Source organism: Schistosoma haematobium, chromosome ZW (assembly GCF_000699445.3).
Source record: "Schistosoma haematobium chromosome ZW, whole genome shotgun sequence".
Classification (NCBI taxonomy): domain Eukaryota; kingdom Metazoa; phylum Platyhelminthes; class Trematoda; order Strigeidida; family Schistosomatidae; genus Schistosoma; species Schistosoma haematobium.
In genome coordinates this window covers 68,496,102-68,513,407 of record NC_067195.1, presented here as the reverse complement: position 1 = coordinate 68,513,407, position 17,306 = coordinate 68,496,102, and the positions used below count along the sequence as shown (strand labels likewise).

Genomic DNA, 17,306 nt, shown 5'->3' with positions numbered 1-17,306 from the left:
TACCGAACTACCAATATATAATAAAAATACCAATCCAGAATTAAAAGTTATTACTCTACATCAAAATAATGTTGTTACCGAAAATTTACCTCTAAACGCCTAATGATTTCTCGTAGAGTAAGTTCCTGCTTATCACCTCCGATGTGTGTGGTAGGTGGAAGCCTAAACGTCTTATCCAGGTCGGGCTCGCCTGTAAACAACAAAAGACTGATTAAAATTGGTGACAATTACGAATAATAATCGTTAAAACAATTACCCATAAGAAAACAAACAAAATAAACTTCCATTCACAGCATGCACCGATATTACAACATCTAGACGAAAGTACAACAAGCTGACGATTTTGAATACTAGTCTTCACTTCTGAACTCATGAAGTGTATTTTGAAAGTCAAATTAAACTATTTATCGTTAAAAAAAAAACACAACAGAATTAGATCCAATGGAGACGATCTACAAAACCCAACCCGAAACACAAACCTAGATTCCAAAGTTTTGGTATGTGTGAACAGTAATAATAAGCTTTCATACAAACAAATTCGGGATGCTTATTTAAATAGTTGAAATTAGGCAGTTGAAATACCTAAAATTACAGTCTTTGCTTAGCATTTATCAGGATGCTGCATCTTTACTGTAAAGAAAAAGCATGCTTTTTATAATATCCGGCGATATTTAAAACAACATGTATGATAATTGTAAACAGTCGAACCGTATGCAATATTATCGTTTTCATTAATAAGAGATCATACGGACACAAAACAACTTTAAACAAATTTACAAGCTAAGACTGAACAACGCTGACCTAACATATCTAACAGACTTACTTTTATCACCTAGGTACCTTTGATAAACAATGTGTCTGGCTATGCCGGGTTCTGGAGACGTAATACCTAAAGGATCTAGATGCGCAGCAAGATGACCACGCATCTAATACATACGAGACACGTGAAAAATCAATATAAAACATGGCAAAAATAAAACTGTTCAAAGATAAATAAAACCGCTCTTAAGATCAACCTACCAAGGTTGTAGAAACTCAACGACAACTCGGGGGGTATAGAATCATCCAGATCGGCAGACAATATCTCCAATGGGTCAAGATCGGCGATGCGATGACCTAGAGACTGAACAACGCTTCAAACGTTTAGTCAAGCATCAACACAATATACGATATTTGTGGACTTACCAAAATTGATTTGATCCAGTAAAATATATCTTACTTCGTTACATTTCACAAAGTATAGGTGAATAGATGAAACCAGATGTTCATAATATTAAAAGGGGTAAAAGCCGTCACCCTAAAGGCTCGAAGTGAATTAATGTCTAAAGTGACTATCGTAGCGATCTTCAAGCCTCAACAACAATTCATCTCTACAAGCCATAATATTTACACATTTTAAAAGATTGATTTAGCGATTAGAACAAGTGTTCTGTTTGCTAGAAATCTAAACAAACTATTGTAGCTATCAGAAGAAACACAGATGATTTCTAAACACTTGTGACAATAGAGCTTTAAGGATCAAATCATAGGTTTTTTCCTAGTTTAAGTACAAGGTTATCCAGTGACCTGCTTAAATGTGTAGGTAAATATCTGTGTTTTCTTAAACCGAATCCTTCTACTTCCCTTTTCCTAGTTATTCTTAACACTGTCGCACATTTTATCAGATGAGGTCCCCTATATTTCTTCACAAAGCGCGCAGACTGACTGTACACATTTTCTTTGAACAAAAGTAAGAAAATCTAGCTATATGCATCCTTTGGGGGGGGATGGGTGTTAATTAAGATAGTTTAGTTAGTTAAAAGCAGTAATCTGAAACTGAAGATAATTAGTCTTCTTATCCTACATCATTAACCACGTTTGTAAAAAACGATGATGTAGTGTTTACTTACCTGTTATCTGATTGCTTATCTCAGTGTTTTATTTATTTGAACACTTGAATATTGGTACAAAGGGGCATCGAATACATATGCTCAAAACACGCCACTTGATTTGTATGTGGGCTGTGGTACTGCCCAGGTGCCCAAACTGAAGCAAGTGGTTTCCTTACGGGGCACACCCGGAGCCTTCGACCTAAAGGTTCGATCCACAAGGCAATGGAGCAACGTCAGGAGATGCAGTCCCATGGTAGCCGATGACTGTGGTAAGGAATGATAGACGTTGAGTAATTCCAATTAGAATTACATCAAAGTTTTGATAGTTTACCAGAGATAATTGGAAGCAGTAACAAAAACAACTAAATTGGTACTAAAAATTAAGCGTCGTATCGTTCTGGATTCATTTTTGTAAGTAGGACTTCAAAATGTAAAACAAAAAACATTTGCTTCTGTAATGACTTTTGTAATAACACTAGAGGTGTAGGTTTAAAACTCAATAAGGTGACCGTAAATAATACGATTATTGGTGAACTATCATATGCAATGAAAATTTTTTTACATACTGCACTTACTGAATGCCAACACAAAACTGTTCGCATTCACAGAATGTGAGATACTAATGAATCAGCGTAAAAAATATCCTAAATATATACAACAATAAAATTTAAGCTACGGGACTCACTTGATACGAACGGATTATGGCCTGAACACAGAGGTGGTCTTCAATAGCTTTAAGACTCGGTGTCACTGCCTGTGCAGCGATTTGTGGGGCTAACTGTGCCAATTTCAAACCTTCTTTACCCAAAGTAGGTGGTTGAACGTAAGCATTTCCTGGGGTAGCTCCAGAAGCTAAACATTTAAAATAAATGTCCCATGACTAACTGTCACCAATAAGCTTGAATAAATACCTTGTGCACACTATCAGGGTTTCGAAGCCATGCTTCATATATGTCTTCTAAATAATTGGATGAAGTTCCATTTAAAAACGGTTCACTGGAGGTAGGGTTTTGATAGCGTAATGCTGAAGTATATAAACACTTCCGAGTGATGTACTGAAGTCGCAAAGTCTTCAAAGCTCGTAAGGACAGCATACTGCAACGTTGAACTATATACACAGGATAAACGTACAAAATATGAGGATTACGGGCAGGAAAGTGAACACGCACATAAAAGGTTATCCTTTGATTAATAGACGGGAGAGGATGACTTGAGAAGGCAATAAACTGTAAGATGCAAACGCACTTAATCAGTTACAATTCTTAGCACACAAAACGAATGAACAAAAATCGTTGAGTACTGAACCAACCTTCTCAGCTAAACTGCCCAAGCGAACTATCAACTTATTCGAGCTTTAGATCGTGACAATTCCTTTTTACTCGGATGTACCGATTTGATATGTTGTATTTAGTATCACATGATTTGTATTTTCCAAAATATTTCAAAAGCCGCTATATGAAAGACACAGGAGTATGTTTATGCCAGTAGATATGAAGTTAATTTAAACCAACTTATCTGTTTTCTGAATTTCGAATCATATTTTTGTCAGGGTTACAAACACAGTGACTTAAACTGATTAGATGATAAATCCGACTCACCAAATTCACTTGAAAAGTGGCCTGTCATGAACATATAACCACAATTTGATTATTTTTACCAGATTTTATGAATGCTACGGGAATAGTTGTCGGGCACAGCCATTAAGCACATCACAGTTTAGGCTGGCAGAACATAACTGAACTTATCACGACTTTATACAGCTGGATTTATGCAGTGATTCTGAGTCCAAAAATAAGTTGTACCCTTACAAAAAGATTCTATCTATCGAAATTCTATCAACTACCAATATGCTTGTTCATAAACACATTTTCCAGTGGGGAACATAAGCACAACATCCGGTAATGTTCTACATTTACATTTTATTTAGTCTGTGCTGGAACAGTGTAAGCAAGTCACTGATTAACATAAGTTAACGAATATCCTGTACGACATCGCTTCTAGAATGCTATTCAAAATTATGGTAAGTAACGGGGATGAGTAACTTTCTACATGTTATACATCACTGGAAGGACCTTCAGTCTTCAGTAATAAGGATAGTAGGTTGATGAACCTGTATTAATCCTGACACATTGCTTTCCAGTGAAGGTCCAGCTTCTCCTTGAAAGTATTCACTGATGAGGCTGATACTACTTGTTCGGGTAAGGCGTTCCAGACATTGACTACTCGATGAGAAAAACGGGATCCCACTTTAAGTTCATAAGATCGTGGTTTATGAACCTTCTTGCTATGACCTCGGAGATTACTAGTGCTGGAGGGAGCAAAAAGATAAGACATATTAACACCCAAATCATAATTAAAGATACGAAATGCCAGTATAAGGTCACCTCACGTCCTACGATACGACAAGGGGAAAAGATTTAGGCGTTTTAAACGCTCATCGTGAGGGAGTCTAGAAAGACCCTTCACTAATTTCGTTCCCACACGCTGGACATGCTCAAGGGAGTTAGTATCTTTTACCAGACACGGGCTAGCTGCTTGGATACAGTACTCTAAATGTGGTCTTACATACATAGGATATAAAATTCAAAACGTTTCCTCGTCAAAAGACAAATGAAACATATTTGCCTCTTATAAACATAGTTCCAACATTGAAACCTGAGGATTTTAGATGTTCTTACTGATACGTCGAAAATACGTTAAACTTCAGTCGGCTTACAACTCGAATTCCCAGTGATCAACGTTGATTAGAATTCTACAACTTAGCGTTAAACCCAAAGTTGTCCCGCCTGAAGTCAAGAGCTAGGAACAAGCACAGGAAGCCGTAAAAAAGAAAACATACTCAATGTAACTTCAGATACAAATATGTATTGCCTTAACCGTAATAGATTTCACTTTTGGAAACATGTGAAACAAGACTCGTAAATATTGGTTAAGTTGGCGAAAAAATAATAAAATGCTTTTTAACAAGTCTAAGGTATTCTTATATCAGGTACAAATCTTTTAGCATTCCAATCACCTCGAAATGAGCAGAAATGCCCCACGACCGACAAGGCCGAAAGGTATTTGGTTGAAAGACGCGGGTCGTTGTACTGGCTATAAAAATAGTTCAAGTGGTGGTGGGCAGCGTTGAAGTGGTTTTCATCAAACGAGTCTAGTAACATTTATTCGCTATTCTCTGCACATATCGGTTTAGGCATATGAAACAAACTCTAAAGAAGTGCTTGTAAATCAGTGTTCAGTTTCAGTTTGGTAAGGACAGAAGTTTGGGTGGTCTGTTATAACCCACTGATTGGAATCCAGAAGTTCTTCTGAATTTTGCTTGAGCGCGTTGATGGAAGAGGCTCTAATCAGGTTTTGAGAAAATGGGTTTTATTCATTGATGATTTATCATAAAGTCGATAGTCAATTGGTAAGCAACTGACTCTGGTCTTGTGAACTTAAGTAGTGGTAAATAAATCCCCAAAACGAAGAGTTCTGTGAGTCCACGACATTTGATGTTGACCACATGAGTTTTATTTGACTCACATGGCTGAGGGCTCATGGTTAGGCATCCACACCAGATCACGAGTGGGTACGCCGTGCTTCACATCTCCTGCAGGCGCTAACCAGCTTAGATTGATCATTTCTCGATAGGTCGATAGCCTATCAAATATATCTTCGAACATCTTCGCTTCTGACTTCCGATCTGGCTGGGTTGGCATATTTTGATTACAAAAGGTGTTACTGGTCAAGGCGTTGTCAAACTCCGAATACCTGTGGCATCTTTACTTTTCTAGTACGCCTCATAAATTCTCTCTTCGGAAGACAAGAAAACGGATGGCATTTGGGACGAAAGTTCATCATTAACAATAATGTGAACAAGCCAGCTGGAAAGCTGACTAGGCAGTCCATTTGCATACTGGTCTTGAGGCTGTATCTTGGGACACTTCACTAAGCAAATTACAGTTAATGTGTACTCTTTGTTTCCGTACATCTAAAAACCGTTTATCCACATGAGTATGTCATGCCAAATTTAGATGTCACTCAACATAGATAACGGCCAGCCGTGTGGAATTTTATAAAAAGCCACACTATGGTCAATGAACACTGTATGTACGGTTAACTTTTAACTTTTATTGACACAGCATATTTCTCGAGTTACCAATGAGTTCGTGATACATAAACACCATTCTCTAAAGCTGTGTTGCTCTTCTAAATAAATCGTATTTTTATCTAGATACTTAAAGAACTACTTGCGAATAGTTTTCTCCAGAATCTTGACAACTTTTCCGGTTAAGCTTATGAGAAAACAATTCTATGGTTTACATCTCGTACTTATAGTGAAGGCAGGACTTAACATAGCTCGCTTTCAGTTGAATCTGCGACAAAGTCTACGAGTTCCTTTAGTCACCCACCTTTAAACACGGTGACACCAGTCATATCGTGAGGGATGATTTGTATGAGCGGACCTTTAAATAAGTCAACATCATACTTGATACAAATTTTTTTCTCCTTCCTGATGAAACATTCATCGGACAACTAGAAGAGAAAGTAATGGAGGTTATAATATGTATATTGAGATCATGGGTATCTTAGTGTCTAACTTCTAAGCTGTCTAATTTTCAGAGTAAGTTAAACCAAGAACTCAATCGTGATTTGGCAAGAATGCTTGATCGAGCGTATTAATCAACTGATGTGTTCATTAAAACCAGTATGGTTGAGATCAGCAGTGCGCATCCACGATCCCACACCCCGCGGGATTCGAACCCAGGACCTACCAACCAAAAACTTAATAATCTCCACAACCCCCATACTGATAATTAACATGTGCTCACTAGTGACTAGCTTCGTGAGGGAATTCTCGGAGTTCTAGTGAGAAGTCGTGACCAGTGGAGCTAATCCGTGTCGGGTAGAGACAGGTATCTACCTCAGTACAATGGAAGGTGGTCGCGCAATTTCGTGGATTGATTGATGTTAGACACTAACACCATTGGATGCCGGCTCAGTGGTCTAATGGTTAAGTGCTCAGGCGCGAAGCCAGTAGGTCCTGGGTTCGAATCCCGCGGGGTGCGGGATCGTGGATACGCACTGCTGAGGAGTCCCATACTAGGACGAAACGGCCGTCCAGTGCTTCCAGGTTTCCAACGGTGGTCTAACATCAATTAATTCATGATCTCAACCAAAAACTTAACAATCTCCACAACCCCCATACTGAAAACCAGTATGGCTGATGTCAACGTCAAATGCTTACATGTTGTTTGCTTTTGAAAATTGAGAACAGCGGCAAAGGTGATCCTCTGCTGAATTCTGATTATCGCATGATTCGGATTCATCCTAAATATATGAGAAGCTCAATTGGAGTACATGCTTTTCCCAGATGGCAGCCAAATGCACAAACCTCTCAGTGTTAAACACACAGGATCCAACAACATTTTCTGAATGATTAGAAAAGATTAATAAACAAGTGACTCATTATTAGACACAAATGATGTCATAAAATATCTTAAATTCTGTTTTGCTGTTTTTCGTTCCAGTAAAGTGACCTCAATAACACTTGAACAAACTACTGGCTCATAAACGGAGTTTTTCAAGGAAAACAGCAATTCAAACTCTCTAAAAAATTCGCTGGTGTGTTATGTCGTTCTTTAACGTACATCCCTAGAAAGTCTCTCACAACCAGTTTTTTATCAATATTGCGGAAAAAATAAGCGATATGTCAAGTAATAATTATGTAAACTTTAGGATTACATCAGTAACCATATTTTTTCTCATAACGATGGAGGGAGCATAGCTGCTTTCATTTCAGCCTGAACTAAAGAAAGTTACCTATTCATAGTAGTTTGCTCATAAATGAGAAAGAAGTTCATTGTACGATGCTGCTATCCTGCATTATGACATCATGATTAGTTGGGGAAAAGGTGAAAAATATGTTAGATGCGTATTTTAAGGCAATACCTTTCCCTTTGTTACTCCGTCACAGGATACCGAAGAATAGAAAATGTCATTTACAAGCTGGTGTATAAAGACAAGGTTTAATTTAATGCACCTGACCCAGAGAGGTTCTAACTTCCGTTGTTGGCATCTGGTGATAATACTTGTTGCCGGAATCTTGTCAAAGTTAGCTTTCGAATGCGGTTGTCTGTATATGCATACCACCAGTAGATACTTTTGCAGTCCACAATTGACGGCAGATCAAGTGGAGTCATCTGTAGCGTCAAGACATTTATTTTCAAATTTAAACGCTTGAATATTCGACAGAACGTGGATAATCTTACCGCCTCCTATTCCATGTAGTCTGTCAGCTCAAAAGAGAACATAGTTATCTACGTCCAAGGAGTGGTCAGACATGAGTGATTTGCACCCCTTTCCCGTAATAAGTAACCTGCTCGAATATACTGCACTTACTGAAAGTGATTCTACCTCCATACTTGCTGGAGCTAGTGCTCCACAATAACTTTTCTTACTCTTTTTACTCTCATCTCCTTCCTTGTATGGTCTGCTACCTTTCATAAAAAGTTTGATTCTATTTAATTAAAAGCAAGACGGTCAGGCTGGAAGTAATGCTTTGTTTCTAGAGCATTAGTTTGAGAAAGTCTCCGAAAGGAGGCTGGATCTAGAGAAACTGAGACTGTCCATTATGAGATTGAAACATATGGCCACGAGCCTGACAAATAGCATTATTAGAGGACGCTAATTCATTATCAACCCCAATAAAAAATTTTGGGTAATGATATGTTGAAAAATGGGTGAACAAAAACAATTTACGAAAATCTCTGATTGGATGAATAAGTTGAAAGGATAATTCATCTCGATTCCGTGTTAACTACCTTTGACTTAACGCACTTCCCTGGTAAGGTTTCTTTCCAATATGCCGTACACATACCACGCCGGACGCATTGGGTAGTACAGAGTAGTTTCAGTACTCGGTCTAACTTCTATGTATTATCTTGTAGAAATGCGACTGCAAGATAAAATAGAGCAGCTTTTATTTTATTGTTAGACGCACTGCTATTCACACCGAACATTCCACTTACAACAATTTAATGAGCATTATGAGCAGTAGAGTTACTCTCTGTCCAATATCTTATTTATCTAGATAATGTTACTGCGTATGCTCAAAAGTTTGAGTAATGTGTTTCCGATATCGTGAGCAAAAATAAAGTATGAGTATGGAATTTTGAAGGTTGCTGATTTTCAAATGAGATGATGAACGGAACAGTGTTGGACCACCACTGAAAACCAGGAAGCATTGGATGATGGTTTCATTCTAACAATTCTATATAGGTAAATTGTTTTTGAAACCAGTATCTGTAGGAACAAGAGTGTAGTACGCACTCAAATTGTTTTTTAAAAAACTATGATTATATTAGAACCACAATGTTCCTACTATTTCATTATAAAGTAAATCATAACAATTTACATTTTAACAGGTATTTGTGTATTGCTTTTTCTTAGAAGAATAGGTATATACTTATCAATGTTGAGCACAAAGCGAAATTCAACAAATGCTTACTATGAACATGAAATTTAAGCTTCTCTGATGAGCTAAAGATTGTTGTGAAAAATGAAAATGTGTCGTCAGAAACATATTTGTAGGGGGGTCATTTATCATGACAAAAGATCATCTATCATAATTATTCTGCCACATAGGTCTAATGAAGTCTTTTAACTCAACCGAGTGATGGTTGTACTTTAAAATGTTGGTTAAACAAAAGTTGTGAAGTAAACAAATAAAGAATTTGAATTCGAAATCATTTGAACAGACAATGTACTTATTATATTTATGTAGTATAATAACCAATATTGGTTAGCAGTAGTATAGATTGCTGGTCACTCGACTGATTGTTTAAAAAAGAAGCAATCACAGGCAAAATGGTAATAAACCTTTAACATAAATGCTAAATGTGAAGGATTTAACCTAATCATTTTTTTAAGATGCAACAAGTTGTGATCAAACAACAGTTCATGTTAATGATAATTATGAGTTCATGAGTAAATCTGAAGCTTTATTCATGTAAAAAGTAATAGAAAAGTATCATATATCATAAAACCAAATAAAGTAGTTTCGTAGAAATTTTTAAGTGGTAAGTCAAGCAGTTCGCTATCAGGCTCCGCTACATTGTGTGATCAATCACAAATATATGTTAATGAATAATAGAGAAATACAAATAAAAATGCAATGACGGTAATGTCATTCATCAATGATAACGACATATTTAGTTCACTGAATCAAGGAAAACTTCTCATATAGCTCCCTTGAAGTTACTGCTGATCCCAAGCCGAGTAAAGGAGGAAGAATGAGCGTGACGCAGCAAACTCATCCCATAGAAAAAATCTTGTTAATAAACGACAACCACATTAAACAAGATAAACAATGTAGAATCTACCCTAGGAGTTGAAGGAAGAATTATAACACATCATGATGTAAGACGAGATTCTTCAAAAGTCACGACGCCGATAGCCTTCGAATAACCAGAGCAACAATTCTCATAGGTACGTGGAAAGTCCGGACAATGTGATAGACCTGGTGGACCAGCCAAACAGCAACGGAAATCAGGAGACACAACTTGGCAGTACTCAGAATCAGCAGAACCCATAGGACACAAGCTGGACAGCAAAGGCTAAATGCGATAGAGATGCTGCTGTACTCCGTTCACGAATAGGAAAATGCTCCACACACTCAGGCAGTTGCTCTGATACTGTCCAGAGAAACACGTAATTCACTCACAGAATGGGAATCTCACGGATCCAGGATCATCATAGGATCCTTCAGAACAAAGAAGGAGGGAATCACAACGAATGTTATCCAATGTTATGTACACACTAATGTTAACAACGACGACAATAAAGATCAGTTTTACGAAAGGCCGCAATCAATCATAACGAAGTGCCCAAGAAGCGATCTGACCATCCTGATGGGAGATCTAAACTCCAAAACCGGAATGGACACTACCGAATATGTGGATATCATGGAACGACATCGAGTGGGAGAAAAGAATGAAAATGACGACGGATTTTCAAATTTATGTGTATTCAACAAATCGGTTATAGGTGGTACAATATTCCTCCATGAACGCATACACAAAGATAACTGGGTCTCAACGGATCACACTACACTGAACCACATTGATCATATTCACATCAATAAGATTTCCAGAATGTCGATGGAAGACGTGAGAAACAGGAGAGAAGCTGACATAGCTTCAGATAACCAACAACTGGTGGTTGTCGATATGAAACTGATACTAAACAAACACTGGATAACTAAAGAAACAGCATTACAAAGGTTCAATACAGTCTCCCATTCATATACTGACAAACTCATCGAATTCAAGATAACTCTCAACAACAGATTCCAAGTCATACAAGATCTGCTGAAGGAAGAGAGAAAAGCTATTATGGAGGACAACTGGAAGGAAATCACAGAAGCACTGACTTCAATGTGTCAGGAGGTTCTAGGCTGCACGAAGCATCGTCATAAGGAATGAATCATCATGGAAAACCTAGACAGCATTCAAGAAAGGAAGAACAAGAAGAAAACAATGGGCAACAGTGGAACAAGAACAGAGAAACTGAAGGCACAAGCTGAATACACTGAAGCAGACAAGTAAGTGAAGAGGAGCATTCGAGCTGACAAGTAGAAGTACATGGGAGAGCAAGCAATGACAGCGGAAAATACTGCAAGAGAAGGAAATATGAAAGAATTATGTCAGACAGCGAAGAAACCATCAGGGAAATATAGTAAACCAGAGAGACCGGTCAGGGACAAAGAAGGAATATCAATCACTGAAATTCAAGAACAGAGTGTGAGATGGCTAGAACACTTCGAAAACCTATTGATTCGACCAGCTCCATTGAATCCACCCGACATCGAAGCAGTACAAACAGACCTTTCAATATATTCAGGATGACCATCAGACTTATCAATTGTGGGAAAGCATGACGACTTGACAATATACCAACCGAAGCACTGCATTCAGACATTGAAGCAACTGCAAACATGCTCTATATTCTATTCAAGAAGATTTAGGAGGACGATTAGAAGCAAGTGCCGATAGACTAGAATGAAGGGCGCATCATCAAGATTCCAATGAAAGGAGATCTGAGCAAATGTGAGAACCACAGATGAATCACACTTCTGTCAGTATCAGGAAACGTTTCCAACAGAGTGTTTCTGAAAACAGATGACAGACGCAGTAGACGCCCAACATCGAGACCAACAATTTGGATTCCGTAAGGATCGGTCGTGCACAGACCAAATTGCGACACCACGGATCATCGATGAACAGTTGAGTGGAACTCGTCACTACACAATTTCCGATTTATCGTACAAATATGGTGTCGTCCACCCATTAATTTTATGAACAAGAACTTTAATCTGACTGATCGTCTAACCATTGGCAGTTATTTAAAATCATGGTTAGCTGATGTGTTTATATCATACATATATGTCAAACTAAAATATATCTTTATGGGTATTGGATGGATAACGCGATAGTTGAATATTATCAAACCAGAAGATCTACATTAAATAAAAATATCGTAATCAGAACTAAGAATAAAATTGAAATGATAATTAGAAAATAGTTCCCACACCATGGTTTAAATATATAGGCAAGCATAAAATTAATTTAGCAATCCATTATTCTAAATTCCAACCACTACAACAACTTTATTTGTAATTTCAATTCAGATCGGCTTACACACTCGATAACTATTTAGAATCTATTAAGATAAACTTTTATAATCTTTGTATTTTATAAGTTCGTTACCATGCCTATGATAAGTGTTCTCCATTATTATTTTGATATGCGTGTATTGATGAGAACAATAGTGAAAGATAATTGTATTCATTTACAATTAATGAAGTAAAGGTTCTACAATTATTCTTCACCTGACTTGTTGTTTTTCATATTTTAAGTTCATAAATCAAAAATTAATTTAAGTAACTTAGAATCTACAATAGTAAATACTTTTAGGGTGATATAATATTCAAGAAGAACATTATACGCTGAATAACACAGACCCGGTTGAACTCCAGTGATCACGGCTTCTCACTAGAACTTCAAGAAATACCTCTTGAAGTCAGTCATTACTGAGCACATGATGATTATTATTATCGGAAGTGCTTCCAGGTTTTTCATGGTGGTCTCGCTTCAATTGACCATTGAATTCAACTATTAAATTATTATTATTATTATTATTGTTATTATTATTAAGTACTCTAACAATGGATAAAATAACACACAAATTATCGAGACTAATGTTATGTTCCGATACATGTAATTCAAGTTAATAAAACAAACTCAACCTATATGGGCTTTGCTTTTATTTTTAATTCAACACTAATATGCACTATGATTTTAAATTGAATAATCTACCGAATTCGACAAAATATATTCGACTTTTACCAAGTGCACTAATCATAAAAATGAAGTTAATAAGAAAAATATTTCATCAATTTTTATCTGAACATTGAAAAATAATAAACAAAACGAATGTTCACTCATTCGTTATATCATGATTGAATCAACTAACACATTTACGTACAATGAGTACAATAATAAATAATGCACTCATGATGATCTATCTGCAATATATATTAAATGAAATGAAATGAAATATAGATAGTTATTCATTTTAATATAAGCTTTTTAAAAGTCATCTATTGAAATTAATGAATCTATTTTTTATTGTATTCAATAATTGTCATTGATTCAGTCAGTGAGTTACAACGTAGGACCAAGTATATATATATATATGGATCGGTCTGAGTTGCCATACCTCGTTAGCACAACGCGATTAACACCAAATTGATAGAAGCAGTTATTTCAATGGTAGTAATATATAAAAGACAGATTATTTAAGGATATAATACAGGAAGAAATAATTAGAAACAAAGGTATAAAGTAATTTTAATTTCACAGTTTGAGGGAAGACAAAATGTATACAACTACGCCAGCCCTGTCACTCACAGTCCCCAACCATTCGATACGATAGTGACGCGGAATAACCAAGTATTCTGCATCCACCAACATGGCTCAGAACAAAGTTAGTGACTTCAGTAGCTGATACCACGTTTTCGTTTGGCCGCTCCCAACTTTTTCCATCGGTCTCCAACACTGGTCAGCGCTGCGCATCGCGGTAATCGGTGTTCAGGCATACGTAACACCTAGTCCAACCATCTCGATCGATGAACAGTCACAACCTCATCGACTGATTTACCATCATTTCCGAATATCTTTCATCTAACCTCACTATTACTTACCCGGTGATACCAGCAGATGCAAACAACATTTATAAGACATCTATCATCAAACACAGGCAGATTACGAGTATCTTCTACTCCTAATGGTCACATTTCTCAGACGTAAATTAGAACAGAACGAGCTGCCGCACAGTATACTCGTCCCTTAATTGATAGACGGATATCTCCCTTCGCCAAACGTGACGTAAGTTGGCAAAATCCAAACGAGCTTTCTGAGTCGTGCACACATTTCATCAGACACCAACCCACTACGGCTGATCGAACTTCCAATATAAGTGAAGTTGTCAACGCGTTCGACTACTTCACTTTCTATCCTTAGTTCAAGTGTTGATGCAGGCCGGTCCTGAAGCAACAACTTGCTTCCCAAGCATCCTGAAATTGTTTCCCTATGTTTTCAAAAGACTGCATTTAATCAGCATTTTCACCAGACGAGAATATGTCATCTGCGTATTATAAGTCGATAAGTTCACCTCCTGGTAAGAGATCAATGCCCGAAAATTCAAATGACTGAATTGTTATTTTCATCAGTATGTCTATAATGAAGCTGAACAAATATGGAGATAGTGGACGACTTTGCCGGACACCACTTCAGGTTGCAAAATTAGATAACAGTTCGCCAAAAGCTCTGACTCGACTAGTGGTGTTCGATTAAAGAGCCGTCACAAGGTTTATGTACTTCTGATGTACGCCTTCCAATGACAGACGCTGCCACAGAACCTCTCAGTCAATAGAGTCAAATGCTGGTTTTATGTCAAGAAAAATTATCACTGTCGGACGCCGACAAACATGACCACGTTCTAAAATCTTCGATAGAGCCACGACAAGTTCTGAATACAACCTGATTTTCTCGTGTTGTCAATTCACGAGATTTTGTTTGGCGTCCGATAATTATTGAGGCTAGTATTATAGAAGCTATATCGGTCAAACTAATCCGTCTATGATTATCACAGGATGATTTTAACTCATTCTTATATATTGGGACAATCAGTGATTGTGACTAGTCAGATGGTATTGCATCTAGTCACCAGATTCTAGATAAAATATTGGTCAACTTCATCGCTAAAACTGAACCAACATACATAATGGACCCGCTGCTCTTCCTCGTTTCAGATTATCGTATCTGTAGCATTTTGAACTTCAGTTAGAGTTGTGGGGACTCCTTTAATGTTTCATTCAGGCTGTTTGGGAACGGTGGGTAGTTGTAGAATGGCTGAAGGTCAGCTGAACTACTCCTTAAAGTGTTCCGCCCATCATTCTAAACATCTGGATTGAGAACAGAAAATAGTGTCGTATTTTTCCAAGATCATCTCACACTTGACCTATTAATTCCAGTTTCTTTTATTAGTATAAAACGCTGTCTGGTGTTAACTACAGTTGCTGAAATTCCCATCTATTTCGCTTTCTTTGCTCATCATTACTCACACTCGCAAACTGTTGAGTATTTATTTATTATTTCAAACCTGAAACACCGTCATCCTGTATTAAAACGTGTTCAAACATAACAACAATACAAAACATTTAATTATTAAGCAATAATGGAAAATGTTTGTAATAATTCTCTGTATGAGAATTTACCAGTGCAAGAGACTTAGTAGAAATCCACTGGTTTTCGTGACCCTTCAATTCATATCACTGATAGATATCGCTGCTGTTTCCACAACTGTTCGAACTTCTCTCCAAGCAACATCTGAGTCAGCCTCGTTTTCAGAACTACCTAAGTGTGACCTCAGTCGTTCCTGGAATCTACTTTTCGCTTCCTCGTCAATGAGTTCGACTCCAATGCGATTTCTTAATGTTGTTTACCTGTGTCCAGAGAGGTGTCACCGAACGTGTGCTCGTATTAGAGCATAGTCAGAGTCTAGACATGTATTCCAGAACGAGCGACAGTCTTCTATCGACCCTCTCCAACAATGACTGATGGTAATATGGTCCACTTGAGTCCATCGTTGGTTTGATGCAGGGGTCTCCATGTTAAACAATGTCTCTTCTCATTGCCTAAAATTGGTGATTTCAGAAATGAACGATTGTCTGAGCACAGTTGCAGCAGACGGACACCACTGATTGTTCACTGAATCGGAATACCAAAATACCCACCCAAATATCTTTGTGTTCGGTTTAAACTACCTACCTGAGCATTAAAGTCACACGTTATGAGTACTATGTCTGAGTGTTTAGCTTTCTGAAGAAACTCAGAAAGCTTTCTGTGAAAGTCATCTTTCACTTCATCCACTCTACAGTCAGTGGGAGTGTAGGCAGAAACGACAAACAGGCAACGACGTGTCTCGCTATCTTTCCGAGTTCCTAACGAGCAGTTTAGCCGTTTACTACATAGGCGTCTGTTAACGGGAATTCATTCCAATAGTGCTTGTTCTGCCCTCGTACTCAGTGCTATGCCTACATCTGTCAGTACACGACAATTGCCCATCGGGTCATCAGAAACACGCAGTGTGTAACTCATCGACCTTCCGTTTTGGAGAGATGAGGTCAAGTGAGTGACCACATTAGGATTCTCTACATATGTGTTTCGGAGACACAGAGTATATCAATCGTACGAGATTCTAGGGTTTTAGTCAAGGAGACGTGCCGGCCAATTCGATATAGGGTGAGCACATTGAAGGCTCCAATGTGTAGTTTGGAGCGAGGTTTCAGTAGACCTGGGAGTGGTTCGCGCACAATAATCACTGGCCATGGTGACTCATGAGGAGAATGTCAAAAGAGGAAGTTCGGTGTTGAAACTAGAGGTCGGAGGAATAATAGGAATTGAAGAGGGAGATTGATTATGAATGAAGTGGTCTTGAGTGCTGTTAGAGTTATGAAGGCGGTTATCACTTCCCTGTCACCCTCTCCATGGAAGGGTTCGTCTACAAGAGCCTGGAAAGGAAATTACTTTATGGGTGGTCTAAGTGATCTGAGAGCGTGACCGCAGTGCCCGACGGACAACTTCCTTAGTTCGGTCACATATGACCTTTTTGTGAGAAAATTTCGTGTTGACTATGTACGTGTTGAGACTTTACCACCGGATACGGATATTCATGGGTTAAGGCGAGATGTGTATTTTTAGAGTCCGTCTATTCATCCCCACCCCCCACTTGTGGGAAGGCAGCATCGCTGTTATGCTGGCTATCTGACGGAAACACCTTACTTCCGTCACAACTTTGTACAGTCAGCTGTACGACTTCTGTCCTCGA

The 17,306-nt window shown here is 37.9% G+C and overlaps 1 protein-coding gene across 1 annotated transcript in view; it reads right to left on the bottom strand.

Moving 5' to 3' along the window:
* MS3_00004238 (uncharacterized protein) overlaps positions 1 to 4,974 on the bottom strand; it is a 29,545-nt gene extending 24,571 nt beyond the window's left edge. Inside the window, exons 1-5 of the mRNA XM_051212125.1 lie at positions 4,888 to 4,974; positions 2,783 to 2,979; positions 2,557 to 2,751; positions 1,021 to 1,123; positions 90 to 190 (exon numbers count right to left, since the gene is read on the bottom strand). Coding sequence (XP_051072273.1) covers positions 90 to 190; positions 1,021 to 1,123; positions 2,557 to 2,751; positions 2,783 to 2,965 — 582 coding nt within the window. The 5' untranslated portion in view covers positions 2,966 to 2,979; positions 4,888 to 4,974. The remainder of the gene's footprint in view (positions 1 to 89; positions 191 to 1,020; positions 1,124 to 2,556; positions 2,752 to 2,782; positions 2,980 to 4,887) is intronic.
* Positions 4,975 to 17,306: the final 12,332 nt, after the last annotated feature.